The 27,939-nt window shown below is 37.4% G+C and overlaps 1 protein-coding gene across 1 annotated transcript; it reads left to right on the top strand.

The window, feature by feature from the left end:
• Window positions 1-268: 268 nt before the first annotated feature.
• On the top strand, window positions 269-27,939 carry LOC131972314 (voltage-gated potassium channel subunit beta-2-like). The gene is made up of 14 exons (XM_059334128.1): window positions 269-600; window positions 1,091-1,134; window positions 3,088-3,125; window positions 4,114-4,193; window positions 11,368-11,412; window positions 12,678-12,722; window positions 14,691-14,734; window positions 14,871-14,957; window positions 15,980-16,065; window positions 16,963-17,083; window positions 20,177-20,271; window positions 21,304-21,424; window positions 21,588-21,676; window positions 25,476-27,939. Exons 1-14 carry the CDS (start codon window positions 269-271, stop codon window positions 25,563-25,565), a joined length of 1,317 nt encoding a protein of 438 aa, XP_059190111.1. The 3' UTR covers window positions 25,566-27,939.

The raw sequence follows: 27,939 nt of genomic DNA, 5'->3' as shown, positions 1-27,939 counted from the left end.
AATTATATTTTATCCTGTTCTCATTCTCTTGGCTCTTTAACTGTTTACTGTATTTAAATGCCCTCTTATAATGTGTTGATTTTGCACTTGTTCTCGATTATTTATCGATTTTGTATTTGTATGTTTTTTTATTATTTTGTATGTGTTCCGAAATGCAGTAAACAAAAGAAAAAAGTTCTGGACCTCGCAAGTTTCTAAACATTTGCTGGAAGTGCCATGCACACACATGCATTGTGACACCCGATTTTGTTTTGTCATCAATTTGTAGATGCCCAAGCCCGGGGGCAGTGGAGGGGTGCCACCTGGGGGTCGAGACGGCAGCGGGATATGTCGGAGCAGTAGCATCAGCAGTGGGTCTGGAGGCAAGATAATGTCCCTATCATCAATGAGTGAAAGTGTGCAAAGTGGCCTAAGCTGCTTCTTGTCAGAGCAAGCACTCGAGCAGGAGGAGAAGCAGCAGCGCAGTAGCCAGTTAGCCGAGTTTCAGCGTCTGAGAGAGGTTCGTGCAGCTGCTCAGCTCAAAAATCTGGAGGATTTCCTCAGGATGAACCATGTTTCACTCAGGGACACCATGTCTTATTCCACTGGCATGATGTATAGGTAAGATGAGGCTATATGTGCATACACAGGATTATATATACAGGTACATCTAAAAAAATTTGAAAAAGTCAATATTTTTTGTCAATTATTTCAAAAGGTGAAACGCGTATATTATATAGATTCATTACACATAGAGTGAAATATTTCAAGCCTGTTTTTCTTGTAATTTTGATGATTCTGTCTTAGAGATAATGAAAACACAGAACTCAGTGTCTCAGAAAATTAGAATATTACATAAGTCCAAAAAAGAAAAAAGGATATTTTAAACACAAATGTCAGGCTTCTGAAAATTATGTTTATTTCTATACACTCAGTACTTGGTTGGGCTCCTTTTGCATGAATTACTGCATTATTACTTGGTGGCGTGGAGGAGATCGGCCTACAGCACCATGTTGCTTGCACCTTACTGATGAAATAGAATGTACTGGTTATATAATATATACTTTTTGATTTGTTGTGCTTACTGGACTATGACTTTTTTTGTCAACAGAAATCTGGGAAAATCTGGGCTGAGGGTGTCCTGTCTTGGATTAGGTGAGTGTTCCATATATATCATAGCTCATCTACAATCACACTAAAACCAAGCATATCTACAGAAGTAGATCTGGTACAGAAGAGAGCACCAAACAAATTCAAGTGCTATTCAATCTGCAAGTCAACATTGTTGGGCTATCATGTGTACTGTACCTCCAGAGGCTTACAGCGAGTTTGCCAGCCCTGCCTCCTACACTCTTCCACATACTCCTGGTACTTTGCACGTCTCCTCTCATTGTCCTCATCCATGCAGTCTTCCCAGAGCACTGTGAGCTCCAGCGTGATCAGCTGCTTGGTGGAATCTGGGACACTGATCATGTCTGATTGAAGCCATGTTCCTGGATGAGAACTTCAGCTGTTTGCCAAGACCCACTTCCAGTTGCCAGTTGGTGGCAATGTTGAGGAGGCCAGATGAAGGCCAGACAAAGTTCTTGGTTGTGCTTGGGGCTTCTCTCCGGCTCTGATCAATGTGATGGTCTTTGGCTTGTGGTGGCCCTTGATGGTGTTGATGGCAGTGATCTCAGAGACCCGCCTAAGCACCTGGTCATAGTGGCAGCAATAGCGCACATCTCAAAGAGCTTTTGGGCAGCTGCTGAGGAGTTGTTCCAAGGATCCCCTGTGTCACCATAGACATGGAGGTTTGTCGGGCTTGGTAGGACATTCTAAACAGCTTGGACTAAGAACCTGATGGGGTGGAAGTCTGCTCTCCAGATGTTGGACCAGGTGATCTTTTGTTGCAGAATGTTTACTCATTTAGTCCAAGCTCCTTACTGTCCCATTCCCACCATCCTGCTGGCTCACACATTCTCCCCTGATCCCCCTACAGAGGAAAAGAATCTAGCTTGTGACAGATGATTTGAGGGACCATGGACTCTTTAGTGAGGCCAGTGATTGGAAGCTGCAGGATGTTGCTGGTGCCACAATGAGCCACACTGCTCAGACTGCGAGCTTGTCCGAGTCATCTTTGCAAGTAGCTGCTGATCTTCGACTGCTGTTAAGGGCAGATCCTCCATCAGGTCCATGATTTTGGTGGGACCATGATGTTGCTGGATGGCGAGCTTGGTGAGTTTATGTGGTATGGATCCATACACATTAGCAAGGTCCAGCAATAACACAGTAAGATCTTCTTTTCCTTAGTGATCCTTCCTGATGAGTTACGTGACAACACCAGAGTGTTCCAAACAGTTTCCCCTTCTGAACAGAGCTATCTATGTAGCTGTTCTTCAGAAGGAACTTGGATAGTCGTCACGACAGGATACTGAAAATATATCTTGCCTTCAGCTCTTAGCAGAGAGATGGTTCTAAACTGACTGATCTTCTCTTCTTTGGGGATCCATGCCCCCTCTAATGGGACTCCGCTGGGCCTGGGGCAGAGGCTGATCTTGCTCCTTTCACCACGTCCTGAACCTCTGTCCAGCTTGGCTCTCTCATCGCAAATTCAGTTGTTGGAGGTTGTGGGCTTATGAGGGCCATATGTGGCTCCAGCTCCCTGTCTCTCTCTGGGTTGCTCATTTTCAAGTTTACATTATCATGTTTGAAGTCCCTAATGGGCTTCCATAGCCGGAGCTTACTGCTTAGTAATGAATGGTAGAGGAGCATGGTCAAAGTATGGTAAAAATTTACACTGTGCCCTTATTTAATGCCAAAGGGCAACAATGGGCTTTGAAAACAGCTATAATCTAAAAGATTGTGCCCTGTTTAGAGGAAAACGAAGACAAGCTGCTTGAGCAATTCTTTGCGAGAGAAGGTCAAATACCTGGGCTAATGATTCAATTTGTCATCCATGCATAAATATCATTCTACTCACTCTCTACTCTGACTGTACACCCTTAAATCTTGGCTTGCAAACTGAACAACACTCAAATTTTAGGAAATTCAATTAAAATTAGTTTAATAGTTTAGTTTTTTCCTTTGACACACACAATCACAGTGTAATCATTTTGTTTTTTGCAGGCACGTGGGTTACCTTTGGAGGCCAGATAACGGATGAGGTAGGAGAGAATATCTGCACCAACAGTCTCATGTAATCCAAGATCAACAGAACAACATACATGGACATCTTGAATAGAAACACTGCATTACCACACTGTGGGGCGAATTAAATAAGTAAATTCTGTCCCATCTTCCCTTTGACTATTCAACATTAGTCTGCCTTTCTTTTAGACTTTCTCTTACTGGCACAGATATTGCTATGTGTGAACTTTTTTTTAAATAAAACTTTATATGAATCTAACCTGTCAATATGTGAAATGGAAGATTTTTTAAACTCTGTAGGTGAGGTTAGTGATCACTATAAAACAATGTGATACTCCAACACTATTGTAGAAATAAAGGGTTATATCAAGAAATTTAAATTGAAAAAATCCCCTGAAATAGATCGATTGACCTGCAAATTTGAACTGTGTTCAGCTGATCTTGTCCCTTATGAGTAACAACAATGAAGAACTGGCCTGGTTTAATTAGGCTACATTAATCACAAGGCTACAAGAAATGTTTCTAATGTTGGATATACTGAAATGTTGTGAAGAAAGGCTTACAATGCCTTTTTTTGCAAAAACATATATTCATCTTTAATGTCCTTAACATTAATTGTTTTTTTGGGTTTTTTAAATATTTATTCTGAAATTGATGCATTTGGTTCCAACTTGGAATCAGGATTGTACAATAATTCCTTCATTTCTGTTTCTATTCAGGTCTTGAATGTTGAAGAGGAGGTAGCTGATGCTGTTAACATTAGTTATTGCTTGATGATAATGATTATGATTTTGTTGTTGTTTTATTTTTTAATAATTCTAGTGTATGTTCATAATATTATTTATAGCAGTTTCTATGTTATATTACATTTGTATTTTTTCTATGTTTTTAATGCCTGAGGCATCACAAATTGCTCATTCGGGACAAATAATGCATTTAAAAGTCAGAAGGGGGAGAAAATTTACAGTTTGCTCATTTTAATCAACTCAAATTTTGTTGTTCAAGGTGGCTGAGGAGCTGATGACTCTGGCATATGAGAATGGGATCAATCTGTTCGACACGGCAGAGGTGTATAATGCTGGAAAGTAAGTAAGACTATTGATTCGTCTAAGAAAGAAAAATGATGTGGACTGCACTTACACACTGTAAAAAAAGATAAATAATAGCTACTCAATAAAATTGAGGCAACAGATTGCACGCAATATTATTAATTAAATCTAACTACATTACAAGTTCAGTTAATAACAACTTAACTTAGGAAGTTCCTGTCAATTGAAAACTGACTAATTCTATCATGTTGGATTCATTCAAAATTCTCTTGATTTACAATTACAGACACAAAGACTATATTTAATGTGATCAGAATAAATAGATTCTATCTCAAACATTTTTATATTAAAGTTACTTAAACAACTGCCTCAAAATCAAGGACGCATTAATATTTAATACATTTTATCAAATATATAAAGTAAAATGAAATGACTACAGAATAATTTATTACAGTGCATAGCGCTTTTCTTTGTGACCACGCAAATCTCTTTACACTACAGACAGCGCTCATTCACCCATTCACACACATTCATACTGGTGGCAGATGCTAGTGCCACCTGCCACCATCAGGAAAACATTCGCACAACGATGAACGCAGTATTGGGACCAATTTGGTGTTCGGTATCTTGCCCAAGGGTTCTTGGACATGTACTGTTGAACCACCGGCCTTCTGATCAGTGGGCTACCGCTCTACCAACTGAACCACAGTACAGCATTTAGTGACTGTAGTGGCAATTTTGTCCGAAAAAATAACAAAATTAAACTTAAAACAAACTTAATCAAAATGCCACTGATGCACCATGAGCATGTGGTGTACGCAGGCAAAGAAGGTGACGTCCATGCATGATTGTTAGTTCCAAAGGTTTATTTTATCCATTGCGAGCAAGCAAACAAAAAGAACAAAGAAGCATGGCTCCTGCTGCCTATCTTCGCGCTGGTAAAAAACCATAGGCCCACCCAGGTGCATGACGGCCCTCTGCCTACCTACCTACCTATATAACATCAGGCGCCCACGGTGCCAACCCAAATTCCATAAAACACAAAATATAATATGTAAACCAAATATGCTAAACAATAATGATGATTAAACTAAACAATTCTAGCAAAACAAAATATTATCAAAATAAACAAACTTCTAGAATAATCAAACACTACTCATTGTTAATAATAAACTAAACAGACAACTAAATAGCTCCAACAGTTACAATGATCAAGTGCAATTTTTCAAAAAGTTGATGAAGTCTAACAATCATATCTCATTTGCAACAAGTGAAAAAGTACAGTTCATTTAGCTCAGCTGGTTTAACTAGGGGAAGTGAAGGGAATGATGTCTGTTGTACAAGTGAAGTTGATTTGATATGAGTTGCAAACTGACAAAGAACAACTCTTTTGAACAGGTTCCTCTCAATCAGTCAAGGCAGAAGTACTTTTCTCTCATGGTCATCTTAATCTCTCTCAGCTAAAGCAGTGAGCTGCACTTTAAGAGCCAGACTTTATTTCTAAAGGTGGAATTACAGAGAAAGATTGTTGTTTTGAACCCAACACCTCAATAAATACACACTCTTCCTGTCAGTGCTCCTTCAGAACATTACCATGTGTAGGCCTGTCACGATAATTACTATATCCACTTATAGTTTTTGTTCTGGACTCAATATATTGTCGTTTACATGCGTGACTTTTTGTGCTTTTTTTGTTGTGTTTAAAGTAAAGCTGCAAATGTTTGACTGGCAGCACGAACTGACGAAAATAAACTATATTCCCAAGCAGCCATTCCAGCTGTTTATATGTTATTTTAATAATAAAATAATACAATACATAATGATTATCTCATTGCAATGTTTTTTAACAGAGCCTGAAAGTCTATTTTATTTGTTTTGTTTGTAGTTTATTTGTTTTATTTATCGAGGATATTTTAATATTTCTTTTTCACATTTCAATTTAAATGTTTTAATATTCTCGGGATTAAAAAATATATTGTTGTGGAAAAGGATGTACTTATTATGCTCTAATATCATTAAAAAACCAAATCAACATCAGTACAACAATACTATCATTTATGGTGATAGTTTCTGGGAAAACATATCGTCCTAAAAAATGTGTTATGTGCCATGTCCCTCTCCTTCCCTCTGCCGTTTTCCGGTACATCATTTGCCCTGTCCAAATAGTGTTGTGGCTCAGTCCTAGCCACTTTGTAGTAGTTTTGGTTTGTTTTATATTTAGCCAGGGGCCTGTTCCAGAAAGCTCTGGAATTAAAGGCCTTTACACACAGGGATTGATGTGAAAAAAATAAATTTTTCAGCAAAAAGTGTCATGTAAAATATATACAACAGCATTCAGTGGTTTTATTTCAGCTACTTCAACAATGTTGTGAATTCAAACATTTACAAGCAGAAAAAAGGTGTCACACACTTCATATGCCTATCTTTTTTAATTTGATGATGTTGTGCTAGTGGTCGCTAGCTGGTTAGCAAGGGACAGTCATTCTTTTAAAAAACCAGCTGATACCCGAGTGTCTTTTAGTCCAAATGAACACTGATATTTTTAAGCAACTAAAATGTTACAGTTAACTTTGATGAAAAAAAGAAAACACACTGTGAAAGGTAAAATGAACATCATGCTGTATTGAAGGTTAAAGGTCATGAGAAGGTTTACTGATGTAATAAATCAAGTGAGAAGCAGGGTCACTATCAACAAAGGGAGGCACAGCTAGAAACAGTTTTTTACACATGTTGTGTCGGACACACGCTAACTCTCTGGGAGATTACTAATATAGAGTAACATCCACAGTCTCATAGTCCCAATCTCAACGTTAACTGACCTGTCAGACATTCACACACAGGGAGGGGAAGAAACTCCTTGCATGAATTATTAATGAAATAATGAAAGGATACGACTGTTTGAGAGTAAAACATCCTGCAGCAGTGATTTAATGAAAGCACACTACAAGCTACAAACTCCAGCAGCATGAACATGTTCAACTTTGGGGAACACCATCACCCAGCTGTTCAATCAGGGTTGAGGAAGGCTGGGACCAATACCACAAAGACCAACTGCCACATACATTTCACAACAACAATGGATAGATAGATAGATAGATAGATAGATAGATAGATAGATAGATAGATAGATAGATAGATAGATAGATAGATAGATAGATAGATAGATAGATAGATAGATAGATAGATAGATAGATAGATAGATAGATAGATAGATAGATAGATAGATAGATAGATAGATAGATAGATAGATAGATAGATAGATAGACTTTATTTATCCCAAGCTGGGAAATTACAGTGTAGCAGCAGCATTACACACAGAGACAATAACAACACAATTAAGTAAAAAGAACAACCTAGGCATACTTCAAGCAATAAAATAAAAAATACAATAAAAATACAATAAAATATAAAGTGTCTAAAGAAGGAGTAGAATAGAATTCCAGTGCAGAATAAATATGAATATACAGTATAAAAATGTTGGTGCTATGAAACAAATAAGGTGCAATGAACAGTGTGCATAAAAAACACATAAAGTGCATAGACAATATGTAATGAACCAGGTTATTATTTGTTATTGTACAGTGTGATGGCATGTGGCAGGAAAGATTTTTTATATCTGTCCCTATGACAGCGGAGCTGGAGCAGCCTGTGAGAGAAGGTGCTCCGCTGTCTTTCTACTGTGTGATGGAGAGGGTGCTGGTCATTGTCCATGATGGCCAGCAGTTTGTTCAGTGTTCTCCTCTCCACCACAGTCCCAAAAGTCTCCAGCCTGAGACCAAGTACAGAGCCAGCCTTCTTGATAATCTTATCAAGTCTGTTGGTGTCGCTGGCTCTGATGCTGCTGCCCCAACACACAGCAGCAAAGAAAATGGCGCTGGCAACAACAGACTGGTAAAAGATCTCCAACATCTTGCTGCACACATTGAAGGATCTCAGCTTCCTCAGGAAATAGAGTCTGCTCAGCCCCTTCTTGTACACAGCCTCTGTGTTAGATTTCCAGTCCAGTCTGTTGCCGATCACCACTCCAAGGTATTTGTAGTCCTCCACCTCCTCCACCACCTCCCCCCTGATCAGAAGTGGCTGTGGAAGCATCTTCTTCCTCCTGAAGTCAATCACCATCTCTCTGGTCTTGTTGACGTTCAGCTTCAGGTGATTCTGTTCGGACCACTCTACAAATCTGTCCACCAGTGTCCTGTACTCACCCTCCTCTCCACCCTCCAACAACAACAACAACAACAACAACAACAACAAAGGAGGAGTAAATAAAAAGGCTGGCCATAAAAAACAAAAGTGTGTCCAGCAGATATTCCGTTTTTTTATATTTAAAGAGCAGTTTAATATATTGACATTATTGAGTAAAGACTTTTTATTTTATGAATACTTGTTTTTTGATATTGTTCACAGTTTGGTTATTGGTCTCTAATCTCAGGATTGTGCCCGTTTAGAGATTGCAGATCATTTATATTATGTAAAATATGAATAACTAGAAAATTTCCTCTGGGGGAAATTTTGAAAGGGCCACGGGGGCTACTGCCGGTGTGTGTACACTATGATGGGATTCATAAGCGTTGCAGGACAAATTATATATCAAAACGTGCGGTTTGATCGGGATCGGTGTGCTATTACTTTTCTCTACGGAACATGAATTTTGAAAACTGCCCAAAATTTTGCATTGAAATGAATGGGACGGCCGAAAGAAAATGAGCAAAAAAGAACATTAATTGAAGATTTTCAGACGTCTACTTCTCCGGCATAATTTCACCTAGAGACTCCATTTAAACTTTAAACAGTAGACACAAGTCTTGTGTATTGGTGTATTACTTTGCGTTTCGATAGGTCATATAGTTTTTTATCAATCCCTGTTCAATGACCATGATCATTTTGGGAGAAATTCTGAGATGTTAATGGGTGTGTATTGCACGGAATGTTCGTGTCAGAGTGTGTGATGTCATCGCTCAGAGTGTAGAGGGAGAGGTAAAACTGTCAAAAAATAAATTTGAAAACTGCACTCCAGGCCGCAAATTCCACTCTACAGAAATAATTTATACATAGAAATGTAGGAAAATTTCTCTTCTCACTCACAATCCTCTGGTAAAGCTGTCAGAGTTATGATTTGGGCGTACGACGCAAAGATGTGCCACCAAAACCACCAACAGCCTCATTGGGTCCCATATTAAAAACGCAGGAAGATTTCGGAAAAAGTGAGCTTTAACTGTTTTTTTAGATCGCTCTAACAAAGCTATTTTTTCATTTTTCTTAAAAAAAAAAACATATGTAGAGGTTCAGGAAGAACTCAGGACGCTCAAAGTGAAGTCGGATCAATGATAGGTATTATGGTTTTGCCAAAAATGCTTTCTGTTCGAGGCCAGAAATTTCACTCTGCCCACCTCTGGCTGCTTTCACTCTGCCAGAAGATTCCACAGCTGTTAATTCCGTTGATTGCTCTGCTCTGATTGGTCGACCCCACGCTTTGATGCTTTGATGTGATTACAGTTACAGATACACGCACGCACACATACACACTGGTCATTTAATGTAATAACAGTTAAAGATACACGCACGCACACACACACTGGTCATTTAATGTAATAACAGTTAAAGATACACGCACGCACACACACACACTGGTCATTTAATGTAATAACAGTTAAAGATACACGCACGCACACACACACACTGGTCATTTAATGTAATAACAGTTAAAGATACACGCACGCACACACACACTGGTCATTTAATGTAATAACAGTTAAAGATACACGCACGCACACACACAATGGTCATTTAATGTAATATCAGTTAAAGATACACGCACACACACACACACACAATGGTCATTTAATGTAATAACAGTTAAAGATACACGCACGCACACACACACTGGTCATTTAATGTAATAACAGTTAAAGATACACGCACGCACACACACACACACACACACACACATATGCGCGCGTAAGCGCGCACACTCCTCCAGATACAAATGTTTCACACACACACATTTTGAGGTTAAAGGGCATAGGTTGCTGTATAAATAAATACTTGAAGAGGAATAGTATCATAACATTACTGGTATTAATTGTTTGAAATCTCTGAAGAATCTCATCATAGTGTAATGATGCCCCATCAAAGCCCCCGTGGCCCTTTCAAAATTTCCCCCAGAGGAAATTTTCTAGTTATTATTATAATTATTATTAATTCATGAATTCTAATCATGCTCGTACCAGTCCCAAGAGTGTCCAAAGACGAAACACATGGTGACACAAAGAGGTCATTAAACACAGTCTGTACACAATGTGCATACACTGCAAAAAAGCCAACTTGTATTTTTTGGCCTAAAACAGTGATTTAAGTTGGTAAAACTTGGAAATATAAATTATTGACATTTAGGGCAATAATGTAAGTTAGCACAACGGAGCAAGCCAGTTGTCTGCTCAAAAACAAGTTTGTGAGTTGTTGTTACTTATATCTTTAAGTTGGGGTTCAAAACAAGGGACAATAGTTCTGCTAACTCTTATTTCTTTGTTGTGAAATGGGGGAAAACTGTGAAATTCGGTCATGAGCGAAAGCTAGCGGCTAACTGATGCTAGCGGCTAACTGATGCTAGCGGCTAACTGATGCTAGTGGCTAACTGATGCTAGAGGCGCTGCTTGTTACAGCTACAAGAGGAGCCATTAGCGTATCAATGCTAACTCAAAATTGTGGCCCGCAACATTAGCTGACATTTCATGGCGCCGTTACAATCGTGCCAATTCAGCACATTGCAGAAGTTAGCAGAAATAAGGATTAAAAGTTATTACAATGTAAAATTATAAATTGGTACAACTTACAGTTGAGTTGACAAAAATCTGAATTCAGAGTTGAGCAAACTCAAAAACAAAACTTAAAATATTTAGTTTAATTGTTCAACTTAAAATGTTATCGAAGTTTGTTGGCTTGAAATTTTGAGTTCACCCAACTTTTCTTTTTTTGCAGTGTAGATCAAACACTATATATAAATATATGCAGCTGAAACTTTCAGTTTCCTCTCTGAATGTGTGAATCACATCTTCTACCATACTGTGTGGTCAATGTGTTAATTAGTATGGCTCAGGAAATGTATTACATTTTATGAACAATTCAATTTATCTTTAGTCATTTAACTTCAAAAGACATTCTCTCTCTCTCTCTCTCTCTCTCTCTCTCTCTCTCTCTCCATCTCCTTTCTCAGGGCCGAAGGTGTCTTGGGAAGCATCATAAAGAAGAAAGGATGGAGGTAGATTGTGTTTTTAGTTTGTGCTGACTTGTAATCTTGAAGGGGACATATCATGCTCCTTTTTTCTGGCCCATACTTGTATTTTGGTTTTCTATTAAACATGTTTACATGCTTTAATGTTCAGAAAACACATTATTTTCTGTTTAACACATATATTCTGTTTAAATACTTGTATAGCCCTCTGTCTGAAACGCTTCGTTTTAGTGCCTGTATCTTTAAGAAACCCAGCCTACTTTGATCTGTCAGCATTACAGAAGTTATGCTTCCAGAAAGTTCTGCCAGAAAGCCCATTGTGGCCGAAATCACTTGGTTAATGTTTTTTTTAACCCAAAACTATGATATTTTCTTAAACCCAACAATATACGTTTGGTGCCAAAACCTATAAAAATGTGACTGAAAATCTGCATGTGACAGAAAGGGGAGCCTAATCTGAATGGTTAAATGAATCTCATGTTTTTTGATCAAGACAGTCCCTCTAAAACTCACAGTCTGTAAGTTTGCAAGCACCCCAGACGACCAATTCTAGATTAGAACTGAGGCCGAAGTGTTCTTAAGATAAAACTTAAGAAAATTCTTAAGAAAAAAAATAAGATTTTCCTAAGAATGTTCTTAAATGGTATTCACCATTTTTTTCTTAAGAATTGTCGTATGTGAGATCACTCCTGAGGTTGTTCAGGTAAATAAATATTAAGACTTTCCTTTTCACTGTAGCTGTTTTAAGACTGCTGAGGGCTTCTCTTAAAGTTGTGAAGAAATGAAAGAAGAAATCTAAGATCTTTGTTTTCAAGAATCTCATTTGTTCTCAAGTTCTATCTGAGGAAAAAACTTAAGAAAATATAAGAATTTCTTCATGAATACCAAATCGTCTTAAATTTAGTCTTAAGAGCAAAGTTAACAAAAAAAAAGTACTTAAGAAGCATTTTTCTCTCAAGAATGCTTTGTGAATCTGGCCCCTGATTCACAAAGGAATCATTACATTAAGAAAATTCAAATTTCAGTTCTGGTCATCAGTTCATAAACGGCTACATGAAAGCACTCTTTCGGCTGTAGTGTTTTTTCTTGTTGTTGTTGTTGTTGTTTTGCCAGGACATTAACTGTCAACAGAAATGTTAGGTAATATTGTATCTCCTATATCTTATTTTTTGTACACTGTCCTCGATATTACTGTAGTTTGTATATATTTGTTATTGAAGTATTGGTGTCATTTTTAGAGAAGGAAATTAACACAGTCTATTTTCTATTTTTATATATGTTTTCACATGCAGGCGTTCCAGTTTAGTCATCACCACCAAAATCTTCTGGGGCGGAAAGTATGTTCTCTTTTTCTCTCCTTCTTGTCTTCCTTACTACATATGCAATGAATGTGATATACTCCCTACTAGTCAAAAGCTAAGGTATTACACTGCAGAAAGACGTAACAATAACACATGTAATGATGTGTAATACATTCCAGGTCATTTTATTATTCTCCCATAAAAACACAAGGTTGTTATTGATGAACATTGTATCTCCACAACATGGAAACTATGGTAATTAAATGGAGATAAACATCTACACATGAGAGCTTTGTCATGCAAATAAGACACTAAAGCGGTACCCCTTGGTTAAAAAGCTGTTTTATGTTCCAAACGTTTTCACAACACTACAGAGAAAGGCCAGTTTATTAAGCAAAGAACTGAAATGTGAGTGAACGTATGTTTTCTCCAACCTTAGATCCCACACCTTCTTAAACAGCAAAGTCAAGAACTTTTAAGAACTTTAAAGGACTTTAACGTAACCCTTTATTATTTTCTCTTAGGTTATTATTTACTGATATACTGTATGTTTTATGTGGTAATTATGTTTGATGTTTGTTGGTGTCTAGTTTAGTTTTAATGTTGTTTAATGTGTTAAAGTTCTTTTTTATTATTGTTTTATTTATTTATTTATCTAGGTTGGTTTTGTGATTTTGTTGTTGTTGTTCTTTTTCTTTTCTTTCCTTTTTTTTTTTTTTACTGTGTTTGTCCATTGGTGATTTATGTTGTGTTTTGTTTAGATTAATAAAAAAATAATAAAAAAAGAACTTTAAAGGACTTGAATGTCCTGTGGGAAACATGTCTAGAGTGGAGTCACCTGGTAGATGAGGCACAGCAGGGGAGATAAGGAAAGGGAGAGGAGAGAACAATGCGACCGCCTTCAATGAGAGCCAAACGAGTTGCACACTGGTTGTGTCCTTGTCAGTCGCTAGATTTCTCTGGTAGTTTTGCTATTTTGTCAATACATGATCCAGTTACTAACTAGCCTGGGTATACCCATACTGCCTTGCACGCTCGAATTTCATTTCGAACCTCCAGGCAGTCTGGAAACCAGGGCCGTTTCTTACCCCTGTTTTAGGGATCCAATCAGATAACGGGGAGGGACGGCAAGACGATAGCGCGTACTACTCGGTAGACGGAAGCTTGTAGTTTTGTAGTTTTCTTACGGATCCAACATGGCTGCAGCAGACGCGAAACTCTCTTTAGCTGTAGATGGTGTTTTAAATAGTTTAGAGCCAAAGTTGATTTTAAAAGAAGACCAACGTTTGACTTTACACTCCTGTTTCACCACGAAAAAGGATGCTTTAGCCTTGCTTCCGACAGGATTTGGGAAAAGTCTAATCTACTAATCTACCAAATAGCGCCGCTACTAGCCCCGCTAATAGCCCCGCTACCGTAACGCCGGTGATCTCGCTACGAGCCGGGGGACAGCGGAGCCCCCAGAGACCCCCATAAAATCAGTGGATGTGTGTGGCTGAATGACATGAGGGGGAATAAAGCGTGAAAATAAATAATCTTTCAGAAAGCGAGAACTGGAGAAGCAAAACAGCAAGCAACACTCTCTCACAGACACACACACAACAAACATCAATTTCTGTCGCTCTAATACATCATCTGATATAACTGATACAATTGGCTAAGAGCTACCTACAGACGCTTTTGATAGACATTCGTATCGCCCAATAAACGGCTCCGGAGGATCGTAAACCACACCTCCTATACGGAGAAATGAACGGCTGGTTTCCAGACTAATCTCATTTGTGATTAGTCTGGTGTTAGTCAGGCTAACTGGTAACTGCATCCCACCAGAAATCATCTTTCTGTCTGACTGATATTATCAATGCCATTTTATAAAGAAGTTATTTAGATGCACAAAAGGTTTGCGCTTTGTTCTTATGTATTCAATATAGCAATGAGCCATATATAATATATATTAGAATGTTTAAAAGGTGAGCTATGACATTAAAGATGTTTGTTTTGCAGAGCAGAAATGGAAAGAGGACTTTCTAGAAAACATATAATCGAAGGTAAGACTTGATGTTACCATTGTCAACAAATAATACAACAACAAAAGTACATATATTTGTTTGAAAAACAACGTAGCCACATAACATCAAATGCTTTTATGTGCTAATAAAATACATAATTGCCTTGATAAATCAGGTCTCAGGGCATCGCTGGAGAGACTTCAGCTGGAGTACATAGACGTGGTGTTCGCGAATCGCCCGGATCCTAACACACCTATAGAAGGTTCCCACACATCAGTCTGGTTCTCTGTGTTTATTTAATCAACTTTTATGCAAGTGATATTCAAGTCAAAATGAAAATTTTCTGACAATTTGAAAAATATAATCTTCTTCAAATACAAATATAATCTTCACCTAACGTAGTTCCCTGGCTCCACCGCAGACTCTACTCTTTGTTTTCAGCCTGCTCTCTGTCAAACACGCAGAGGACAGGAAAGAGAATAAAAGGACAGCAAACCACACTGCAAAAAAAGCCAACTTGTATTTTTTGCCTAAAACAATGATTTAAGTTGGTAAAACTTGGAAATATAAATTATTGACATTTAGGGCAATAATGTAAGTTAGCACAACAAAGGAAGGAATTTGTCTGCTCAAAAACAAGTTTGTGAACCCCAACTTATATCTTTAAGTTGGGGTTCAAAACAAGGGACAATAGTTCTGCTAACTCTTATTTCTTTGTTGTGAAATTCGGTCATTAGCGAAAGCTAGTGGCTAACTGATGCTGGCGGCTAACTGATGCTAGCGGCTAACTGATGCTAGCAGCGCCGCTTGTTACAACTACAAAAGTAGCCATTAGCGTATCAATGCTAACTCAAAATCGTGGTTGCAACATTAGCTGACATTTCATAGCAGCGTTACAATCGTGCCAATTCAGCACATTGCAGAAGTTAGCAGAAGTAAGGATTAAAAGTTATTACAATGTAAAATTATGAGTTAAAAAATCTGAATTCAGAGTTGAGCAAACTCAAAAACAAAACTTAAAATATTTAGTTTAATTTTCCAACTTAAAATTGTATAGAAGTTTGTTGCCTTGAAATTTTTAGTTCACCCAACTTTTCTTTTTTTGCAGTGCATGGATGAGAACTCTCAGCATTGTAAATACTCTGTGGGAAACACTTGAGCTGTATCTAGGTGTTATAGTGGAAGGGAATATTCTGCTTCCTAGACCTGTTTCTTCTGTCTTTTGTAGTCTGTCTGATGATTGCTCTAACTTTGCTTCTTAGCTAATTTGTGCTGTTTTGGCAGAGACGGTGAGGGCAATGACCCATGTGATCAACCAGGGGATGGCCATGTACTGGGGCACATCACGATGGACCTCCATGGAAATCATGGTGAGTTCATGCACAAGTCTCAAAATAGCTCAGAAATGCATTCATGAGTCCACTTGGTGCCTTGTTACAGAGATCCTGAGTTGGTGTCAGGTCCAAAGTATTCAGCCTGAATAGGTTAAATGATGCCAGTGGTGAAGTACACCATCTGTTTAGGTCTCTTCAGGTTCTCCCCATTTAGATTTTCTGATGCTGGGCTTACACCAAAAGATTTCCCCAGTCCCAGACTAAAAACTGAAAGTCCTTAGTAAATTTAGGAGTTTTACTGGAGTCATTTCCATGGTTAAGTTTAAGGTAGTAATCTGCTCTGTTTCATATCAGTCTTTTCCTAGTCTTGGCTTTAGATCAAACATGTTTGATATTATCTCAAGTCTCAGTGACTTAACACAATCACCAATAGATGAGCGGCGGAAAGGTCCCCGGTTCCAGACCGGCCACTAAAACCACTTCCACAGGAAAAAGGAACATCACAATAATGCTAGTAAGCTCAGTAAGCATTTTTAAACAAGTTTCCATTATTTAATTAGAAAATAAATTGCATGAAACTATCAAGTTTTTTTGTGGCGCCAAATGTCAAAGCTGTTTCCTTTGGAAAAGTCTGCAAAATAGTGTTTCAATATGGCCTCCTGGAGGTCACGTGATAAATTAAAGCATTGCTATTGGTTCCCTAGACTCTTCCCTCTTTTTTAAAGTATTGCATCACTAAAAAACATGCATTGTAGAAATTTGCAAGAAATAGCCATGTTGTCTGAGGGCAACACTGTACCATAGAGGATTCATTTATGCACTCAGGTTTAGGGAGGTTTTCTGATGGTGCATTTTTTGACCAGGTCATAAATGTTGGATCTGTTAAGACACAGCAGTTGTTTACTGTGAAATTGTTCCTTGTGTTTACTGTAGGAGGCATATTCAGTGGCTCGACAGTTCAACCAGATTCCACCCATCTGTGAACAGGCAGAGTATCACATGTTCCAGAGGGAGAAGGTGGAGATTCAACTCCCTGAACTCTACCACAAGATAGGTAAAATATGTTGTAAGAATTCAACTTAACCCTCTATGGTAGGCATTATGATGCCAGTTAGGGGAAAAAAAACTAAATAAACATAATCTGAAGAAATTTTATAATTCTTTTTTTTCTGAAGTTTTTGGGGTTTGTTGCCCGTAGGCAGCATTGTACCATAATGGTACACAAGTGAAAAAGAAAGTTTTTAAAATTAATTTTAACATCATTTATTTAATAAACATGTGTAAAAGATTCAGTAGCTTCAACAGTTACATTTTACATTTTAAATTTAAAAACATTATGAAAGGAACTTTTTTTTTTCTTGTCTGAATGTTGCCTGTAGGAAACACTGAACCATTGAACCAACAACCCATTGAAATGAATGTCTGGAACAGTCTAAGTGTATTAAACTATCAAAAATGAAGGTTTACTCAACTATCAGTAGGAATATATATTTTTCCAGTTGGAAAAGTGCCACGAAAATAATGTTTTGAGTGATTTTTTTGTTGCGCAAAATGGCAAAGCTGTTTCCTTTGGAAAAGTCTGCAAAAAAGGGTTTCAATATGGCCTCCTGGAGGTCACGTGACAAATTAAAGCATTGCTATTGGTTCCCTATACTCTTCCCTCTTTTTAAAAGTATCGCATCACTAAAAAACATGCATTGTAGAAATTTGACAGGCCAAAAATGGGGCAACACCGTACCATAGAGGGTTAATTATGATAAATTAAACCCTCTTCATTTGTATAACGTTTTATTATCTATCTTGTTTTTATTTAATTAATTATAATATTTTTTTTTTTAATTAGCAGTGCTAAGGGTTGTAGTGGGGGTATTTCATGGAATGTTTATTTTGTTTAAGCCATTGGTGTCTTCCAGCCAGTCCCCACTGGAAGTGTTTTTAACATCCATTAACACACATCTAATGCAACAGAAAGACTTCCATTCTATCACATGCTTCAGTCCACACTGACTGAGATCCTCTGTGTTTTTTTTTTCAATTCTAGTCTTTTTTTCCAAAGTGTAATTGGCACAGAGAGCATTTCTAATCACACAAATATCTAGCTGTATATGTGTTTTGAACTTGTAAGCCACATTTACATTGATTGGTCAATGGCACAAATAGACTGTGAGCCTTGATCAATATACAGGTGCATCTCAATAAATTAGAATATCATAAAAAAGTGTATTTATGTCTATAGATCCATTACACAGAGAATGAAACATTTCATGTCTTAATTTATTTAATTTCTATGATATAATGATTATGGCTTACATTTAATGGATGTAATATTACAAAAGACCAATTTTAAAAAGTATGTTTAATAAGTAAATGTTGGCCTCTGAAAAGTATGTAATCTATATGACTCAGTACTGTTTGACTTGAACTACTGGAAATTGACTTTTCATCATATTCTAATTTATTGAGATGCACATGTATGTATAAATGCTTGATAAGTGCAAAACACATATACAGCAGAATACCTGTGATTAAAACATGGGTCTATGCAGACCACGATTCACTTAACGCAATGGGTCACAGTCAGTGTGGATTACATGACAGAACGTATATTATATTATATTATATTAGATTAGATTAGATTCAATTTTATTGTCATTGAACAGAATACAAGCACTAGGACAATGAAATGCAGTTTAGCATCTAACCAGAAGTGCAGAGTAGTAAAGTGCAGGGTATGTACATATGAACAGAGTATATAAATATAGTGCAGGTATGAATCGAAAATATGCTTTAGGGTATGTAAAGCGAATGAATATGTTACAGAAATATGTACAGTAAAGAATGTACAGTATAGCAGCAGTGCAGGTAGATGAACATGTATTTGTACACTATAAACAGTTATTAAATATATGATCAGCAGCATATACGGTCAGTGACACATAAGGGTTGGCAAGATGTCAAATGGTGTAACATCAAAATAATTTTTCAACATTTTTTTTTTAAAGAATATTTAACTTTTTCCACCTACAGTGTATTTAAGTGGACTTACATTATACATATGATTACTTCATTTTAAAAACATTTCTGAGTATTTCTACATTTACACATTTCGTCAATATTGAGCAGAACATATTCTAAAAACAAACATTTTTTTCTAAAGTTTTGACAAATTATGTAAAATTTGCTATATACCATAATGTTGCAATGTAAGCGTGGATTGAATTTTTTCTCATTTTAGTTCACTTTTGTTTTCCTGTTTATAGATATCAGATTTTTATGCAAAAAAAAAATACTGGTTACACCAACTGACAATGGATTAGATCACGTCATTGACCCATACAGTGATATGAGCTTTGCATAAAAATACATTATGTATAAATGATATATACAGTCACAGTATGGATAATAATAAACAGTCATAAATATGGGCAGTTACAGGTGGGGCATCTCTGTGTAGAGTTGAGCAGGGTGACACTCTCACTTCCAGTCAGATTGAATCTTGATATTAACCCTCGCCTCTTCATCCCACATTGTAATTCTGCAATAAACTGCAAAACAAGTCATTAAAAACAGCACAAACTTGCTGCATTTGATTTGGTCCATTACAACAGCTATTGTCAACCTTTGGGTCCCGACCCCAATTGGGGTCACGAGATGATTTCTGGGGGTCGCCAAATCATTTTGGAAGTCAGCTCTTTCTCCACTGTGTTAAAGTGTTCATGTGTTAATGTGTTTTAGTCTTTTTGGTCACTTAATTTCTTCTTTTTTTTTTGGCATTTTGTGTGTTTTTTTTGTCATTTTGTGTCTTGTTTTGATCATTTTGTGGTCAATTTGTGTGTTTCTTGGTCATTTTGTGTCTTCTTTGATTATTTTGTGGTCAATTTGTGTCTTTTTTGGTCATTTTGTGTCTTTTTTTAGTCATTTTGTGTCTTTTTGATAATTTTGTTTCTTTTTTTGGGTCATTTTGTGTCTTTTTTGGTCATTTAGTGGCTTTTTTGATCATTTTGTTTCTTTTTTGGGTGATGTGAACTGTGCGTGTGAGATTCTGTTCAGTGAGCGGGGGTCGCGGACAACATGCATGTTAAATTGGGGGTCGCGACTCAAAAAGGTTGAGAACTACTGCATTACAAGGCCTGTTTTGGACATGCAGGAATTGGAGCGATGACATGGTCTCCACTGGCCTGTGGGATCCTCTCAGGGAAGTACAACGGTGGGATCCCCTCTTATTCACGCGCCTCGCTGAAGGTAACACTCTTCTTCACTCACTCATCAGTGTCGTCTTATTGTGTCCCATCCCTCTGACATTTCATCCAGTCACTTATTAATCCCATTAATCCTCTTCTTCACCCACTTCCTTTGTTTGGCCTACTTCCTTTACCTACCAGCGACCACTGAGCAGAAAAAAAGAATTTAAATTGAAAACAAGCAAATGAGTGTGATCTAATTAACAACAAATACATTTATTTGCTCAAATCTAATTACATACATCTCACTTGGCACAAGTTGTATTTGGCCAAAGAAAGTTTTGCTCTCAGATATCTGTCTCTGAGATTTCTACCTCCATTCTCCAAAGCAAGGTTATTATAGTTAAACTAATGAAATAACGAAAACTAGAATTGAAAAAACATTTTTCCTAACTAAAATAACAATAAAAACGATTTAAAAAAAAAAAAGTTAACTAACTGAAACTGTATTTTGTGGTTACAGAACTAATTAAAACAAACTAAAATTATCCTTAGTTTTCATCTTTGTCAACATTTTTCATCCGTAAACCTTTTTGGCTGATATGAAATCTATTTCATCTATCTGGTTTTATGACTTAATAACCTTATTGGGGCTGAGATGGATCAGACAAAGGAAATAAAGGAAACATTTATTGTGACCTTATTGAATCTGGCACCCAACAAATACCCCATTACAAAACAACTACAACTAATAAAAACTAAACTAAAACTAAGCATTTCCCCAAAAAATAAAAATTGATATAAAACTAGCAAACACACTCTAAAAATTAAAACTAACGAATTTGAAAAACAAAAATTGACAACGAAACTAAAACTAAAACTAATGAAAAAAACAAAACTATTATAACCTTGCTACTAAGTTTGTTTCCTAACGCTGTAGTTTACATGTAACAGTGCCCTTTAAAAAAAAAAAGAGAGAGAGAGCTTAACTTAAATGAAAACAACAAAAGACATAATTTGTTGCATTCAGGATTGGCTACACTACCAGAATCCCTGCAGGCCTTTAGCGATGTGCTCTGACTTGTGTTAACAGGGTTATCAGTGGCTGAAGGACAAGATCCTGAGTGAGGAGGGCCACCGGCAGCAGGTGAAGCTTAAAGAGTTGCAGGCAGTTGCTGAGCGACTAGGCTGCACTCTGCCCCAGCTGGCTATTGGTAAAACAGAACTGTAATTACACAAAACACATGACTACTACATGACACATACAACCTGTTGTCACTTTGTAGCCATGTTGTGGTTCACAACTTCACTCTTTGCCTCCACATACCAGTGGCAGTTAAGGGATTGTATTCAGCCTTCTCCCTGTATCTCCTACAGCGTGGTGCCTGAGGAACGAGGGCGTGAACTCTGTCCTGCTGGGAGCCTCCAGGACCGAGCAGCTGATGGACAATATCAGAGCAATACAGGTCAGAATGTTCTTTTTAGTTTTGGTTTGCAAACAGTTTTTCACAGACAAACCCAGACGTGTCAAAACAAAGTCAAATGGAGCCAAAGGGTAAGTCCTTCATCCTCAGCTTCCTCACTCGGTTGCATTGTCAGGTGCTTTACAACTTCAAAGTCTGCCCCAGCTAAAAGTAGCAACATACCATGGGCTGCATCAAACTCCTCCCTGCCTCCTGCTCCGTTACTGCTGCTTTATCCTATTCCTATCCCATCCCGGTGTCACTCCCATAGGAACAAGCTCCTGCCCTGTTTCTTATTAAAAGACTACCATGAAAAGGGGGTATTTCTTTTAATGGTCAGGCTTTTATTGAAAATTATTTGTCCAGGAAGCAGTGATTTTTTGTCGTTGTTGCGAGTGGCAAAGTCGAAGCCTCTGTAATTTACTGTTCAATCAATACTGTTGACTTATTTAGGGGTCCATGCAGCGAGAACTTTTCTTTTTTCTTTTTTTAAGATGAATTATTGCCTTTATCAGCAAGGACTGCCGATAAAGAGTGGGGTCAACATGTAGCAAGGGGCAATTAACAGCAGGCAAACCCTACAGCAAGAACTTAGCCTCTGGACCATAGACTGGATATAAATAATGGACGTAGTCACCGTGACGTCACCCATTGGTTTGTGGCCCGTTCGAAGCATCGAGTTCAACGTTACACTCGTCGCCATCTTGTTTCTGATACGGGGAGCAGACCATATCTGGACTGTGGAGGAGGAGAGGGATCTGATCACTGACTACAGCCTCTCTACACCTCAACCTGACTGAGAGAAGCTGCTGCTAATTCATGTTAGCATTAGCTGGAGCATTAACTGGGATGTTAGTTTTGGCTAGCAAAAAACAAAAACAAAATGTATGTTACTGACCTCAGAAAACTGAACAGCGACTCCTTGGAGTGTCTGTTAGTCCAACCAAACGCTGAACAAGACATTTTTACTGAACAAAACTGACCAAACCGCTAAACGTCCTTTTTTATATCTACAGTATATAACGTTATATCCACGTTGCCGTGGATACGCATTGTTCTGCTTCTCTCCTGATGACGGCTCACCTTGTTAGTGACCTGTCAATCAAAGGTAGCCACGCCCCAAATCATGATTCTTTATCTTCTATTTTCGTCTAAATGGGGCCATTATTAGAACTATTAACATCAAATTGTCTTGAAGAAGATTTTTTACTAGTGATTGAGACCATAGTGTTGTCCTAAAAAAAATTCTGAGGTAATAAATCAAGTGAGAAGTTTTTTCATTTTGCATTGAAATTAATGGACAGAAATGTTTTTGCAGCCAAACTTAGCACCCCCTGCTGGAATTTTGGGTAGAATGCAGCTTAAGGCACTTCCTGGTTTGCCTCCCTGCTCAGACCTGGAGGTTGCCGCCTGGTCTGTACATGGGGTGAATTCGTCCTATTCCTTCTATTATTACTATTAGTACCACTGTCATTTGACTTAATCTACCAGCACATCTACCGTTATTAGTCATAGACTTGACTGTAGGATCAGTGCCAATACTGTTGTCATTGTTCCTTCCCCTCTATCCTTCCTCCCTCTCCTCTCTCACACTCTATCTACTCTATTCTACTATGTTGATCTGTTCTGTTCCTCGACATCTATCGACGTCTGTCCGTCCTGGGAGGAGGATCCCTCCTCTGTTGCTCTCCCTGAGGTTTCTTCTTTTTCCCTGTTAAAAGGGTTTTTTGAGGAGTTTCTCCTTGTTCGCTGTGAGGCTCAAAGGACAGAGGGAGTCGTACCCTGTACAGCCTGTAAAGTCCTTTGAGGCAAATCTGTGATTTGTGAATCTGGGCTATATAAATTAAATTAAATTGAAACTCTGAGCATCAAAGTGCCAGTGTGCCGGAGGACTAACATCACTGAGAAGTGTGAGAACCTAACAGAATTCTTCTGTTAGAGATAAAATCTAGTTTTTGTTGGAATCACCTAAAATAAAAAAAAATCAATTTTACATGAGACAGAACCAGTGGTAGAAATTAGATACATAGACATTTGCAGCATCTGTGTAGAGCCAGTCAGAACCTCCAGTTGTTCAAAAAGCGTTACTTAGAACCTGACAACAGGAAGGTCCAGCGATGTTATAGGAACAAAAATAGAAGGTGATCTTTGCTAATATATAAATATATGTTCATGCCTGGAACAGGTACTTTTGAGCATTAAACACTTCATTTCATGCATTCTGATACATTATTTACTTTTTTGCATTAATTCATGGTGGAAATGTCTTCAATTTTGTAAAGGAAAACCCAAAGTGTATGCACCAGATGACAAAAATGAAAAGATTGAATGTAATCTGATGCAGGAAGGGCTTCAGGCATTCTGTATTACTGTCAAATATTAATATGAATGTAACTGAGTCAACACACATGTAGGTATGATTTACTCTCCTGTGCTCTTTTGTGTTTGTTTTGTTTTTGGAAGTAATCTCTTTAAATGTGCATGCAACATCACTGATAAACCCATTAATGTGTAAACTTATATGGCTCATCAGCAACATTTCTACTCATGTTCTAAACATTTAAATCATATCACACATGCATGTTAACTGAGAAGTTGATAATAAGGTTGGAGGCAAATATTTTGAGAACAAAGACATGATTGAATGAAAGTCACAATATTTTTTACCAAAATTGGGAACACTGCTGACCAGGAAGAATTCTCATCATTTTGTGGCTTACTGTCCACACAAACACTGAATTATGTGCTTATTTGATTATCTTATTCTTTAAAGACTTATTTTTAGGATTGACATTATGAGCTTTTTCATGCTTTTCAAGCTATTCACAATATGATGAGTTTTTAGCTAAAATATTGGCTCCAATTGAGAGTTTTAGTTGCATGTAGGTTGAATGCTATTTTAAAAGCATTTTCTATCACCAAAACGTGCTCGTTTCAAGTATTGCTGGCTTATTTTACTGTTACTACAGTCGGGCTATTCAAGCCACAATTGCTCAAAATAAGAATATTTGGATTTATTTCAACATATCATTAGTTTTTCTAGTGCCGAGATATTTTTACTTATTTAAAGAATTCTTACAAAGAAAAATTTACTGACTGCACTGGCAGATAATTTTACTTGTTTCAAGCATGTATTTGCTTAATTCTATTTTTATTCTATTCTTATTTTTTGTCAGTTGGTTTTTGCAGTGTGACACTATGATATAGGGCTGTTTTTCAAGTTAACCCTTTATAGGGCACTCCTGGAAATTGAAAATGTCAACCCTGAAGTGTTATTGGAGGATATTACAAGACTTTTTGCAAAATGTTTAATTTTTATATTGCAAATCAAGGTCAATTAAGTCATTATTATTATTGTATTTATTATAGTCTCTTTCCCACAGCAACCCTAAATAGACAATAACACATCATCTGCATCCATCACCACTTTATCTTTTACCTTTAAACTATTTACTATATTTTTAGACTACTTATTACATATGTCTAAATGTCTTTTTTAAAGCACCTTATATATGAGAAGCACAGGTAAATTTAGTTGTATACTTTTTTAATACAATGACAATAAAGGAAAGCTTGAATCTTGTATGATTTACTGATTGGTCAGATGACACAGTGTCACTATGTGTGATGTAGAAATCCATGTGGTTCTATGAGCTCACGGAGAACGAGGAGACCTGTTATAGATGTCCGCTCAAGTTACCAAATATGGTTCTTTGCCTGATAAAGGGTTAAAGCTCTGTAGTTAAGATAAATAAATAGTTTGAGAAAGTACAGTAATTGTTTCTCTCTTCTAATTCCACAGGTTCTTCCGAAGTTATCACTGTCCATGATATCTGAGGTGGATAGTCTCTTGGGAAACAAACCCTACAGTAAAAAGGACTTCAGATCCTAGAAGCTTCAGAACACATGAACTGTCATGCGATCCTACGAGTGAGAGACATGAGCAATAAATGGACATTTATGAGAGTGATTAACAAGCCAAAAAAAATGTGCCATTACTCACTAAGTCAATGCACTGTCAGTATACTTCCTTGTTCACAGTTGCACTTATCACCACTTAATAATATGAAGTTCTACATATGCAGTACACTTTCTAGTTGTCTGAACACTTAAAGGGAACGTCAAGCAGAGCCACTAAAGAAGCACTAAACTTAACTTATTGTTCAGTAACATGCAGCTTTTTCATTGTCTACAGATTGTTGCATCAGGATGTCTCAAGTTAGACTCATGCTGCACAATCTACTGAACACTAAACATTATGGCGTGATGCATTAACCCTTTAGGGTGAACCAAACACTGAAAGACTGCAGAACCCCCCTAGAGTATTGGGAAAGACAGAAAAATGTATATCCTGTCGTGGCAATTTTGACAACTGCACTAAGTTAATGGGTGAGCTGGCCAAACACAAAGCACTCAATACTCTGTTCAGCAAGTTTTATTAGCACATTCGTATTCCATACATCGCACAATTCCGAATGGCTATTTTATAATACAACAAAGTCCCATACACCGCTCGACTTATGACTGTTGCACTTTTCAGCATTGGCTTTTCAGCAAGACTCAATGCGGCCCTATCTTCCTGCCCTAAACATCACATCAGGACAGAGCCCACTGGTCAACATGTTCCCCTCTCTCATGGTGTTATCATTGTTAAGTTCACAGAGTCAGTTCCCACAATTCCTTGTGTCTTGAATATCAAGTAGGTCGCCGCCTACCTCATGTCCCACCATGCAGGAAACACCAAATTTCCTTCACAATCACAACTTGTATAAATTTGCTGTTGCTTTTCTCTGTGACCCAGCTTCATCTGTGGTGGTGAAAGGGGATTTTCTAAAGCAGGTGAAATCATCTAAAAATAATAATAAATATAATAATAATAAATATATATAATAAAAATAAATAAAATCTTGTCCCTATTTTATGTGTAACATGTCCCTAGTAACACATTCATATCACAACCCTCTCCACAATTTGTTTCAATTTTCCCCTCTGTCCCTGCCATCATTCTATCAGAGAAACAGACACGTTATTAATGAGAATATTATTTGTTTACTGGCATTATCATTTAAGCACAGTTTTACTTTATTATCCACTTGATGGAGCAGTAGAGCAAATGAAGCACCACTAAGCTTTGGCTTCTCTACTGCTACTATGATCCTCAACAGGCATCATGGTTGGCTCCAGACTGTTGCTGCGCCTGCTGCTAGAAACCCACTTCTATTATATCATCAGTTATATTCTAATTTATTATTAGGGCCACGGGGCTGGTCCCATCCAGCAATAGCTGTAGGGACCAGTGCTGCACTACTGTTATACTGTGGATTTCTTCTTCTTCCTCTTCCGGACGCAATTTTGCAATTTCACAATTTCACTATTTTGCTACTAGTCCTACAACTTGAAGAGTTGCAGGACAAATTATATATCAAAACATGCGGTTTGATCAGGATTGGTGTGCTATTACTTTTCTCTACAGAATACGAATTTTGCATTGAAGTGAATGGGACGGCCGAAAAAAAAATTGCGAAAAAGAACAATAATTGGAGATTTTCAAACGTCTACTTCTCCAGCATAATTTCATCTAGAGACTCCATTTAAACTTTAAACAGTAGACACAAGTCTTGTGTATCGTTGTATAAATCCACGTTTCGATAGGTCATAGAGTTTTTTATAAATCCCAATTCAATGACCATGATCATTTTTGGAGAAATTCTGAGATTATAATGGGTGTGTATTGCACGGAATGTTCGTGTCAGTGTGTGACATCATCGGCAGAGTGTAAAGGGAGAGAAAAAACTGTCAAAAACTAAATTTGAAAACTGCGCTCCAGGCCGCAAATTCCACTCTACAGAAATAATTTTTACATAGAAACATAGGAAAATTAGTCTTCTCCCTCACAATCCTCTGGTAAAGCTGTCAGAATTATAGTTTGGCCGTAGGATGCACAAATGATCCACCAACACGCACCAACAGCCTCATTGGCTCCCATATAAACGCAGGAAGATTTCTGAAAAGGGGAGATGGAACAGTTTTTTTAGATCGCTCTAACAAAGCTATTTTTTCATTTTTCTGAAAAAAAAACAACATATGTAGACGTTCAGGAATAACTCAGGACGCTTAAAGTGAAGTCGGATCAATGATAGGCTTTATCGTTTTGCCAAAAATGCTTTCTGTTCGAGGCCAGAAATTCTAGTCTGTCCACCTCTGCTGTCACTGAGCTGGAGCAGGTGTCAGTTAATTCTGTTGATTGCTTTGATCTGATTGCCTTT

The sequence above is a fragment of the Centropristis striata genome, chromosome 5 (genome assembly GCF_030273125.1).
Source record: "Centropristis striata isolate RG_2023a ecotype Rhode Island chromosome 5, C.striata_1.0, whole genome shotgun sequence".
Lineage (NCBI taxonomy): Eukaryota > Metazoa > Chordata > Actinopteri > Perciformes > Serranidae > Centropristis > Centropristis striata.
The sequence above is the reverse complement of the archived record's forward strand: the minus strand, read 5'-3'. Positions and strand labels throughout refer to the sequence as shown.

Bases quoted from the DNA above. Each gene is read 5' to 3' on its own strand.
- LOC131972314 (XM_059334128.1), top strand. From the start codon at position 269: ATGCCCAAGCCCGGGGGCAGTGGAGGGGTGCCACCTGGGGGTCGAGAC. The intron at 4,194-11,367 runs GTAAGTAAGACT...CTCCTTTCTCAG, and splicing joins GAGGTGTATAATGCTGGAAA to GGCCGAAGGTGTCTTGGGAA. The intron at 16,066-16,962 runs GTGAGTTCATGC...TGTTTACTGTAG, and splicing joins GGACCTCCATGGAAATCATG to GAGGCATATTCAGTGGCTCG.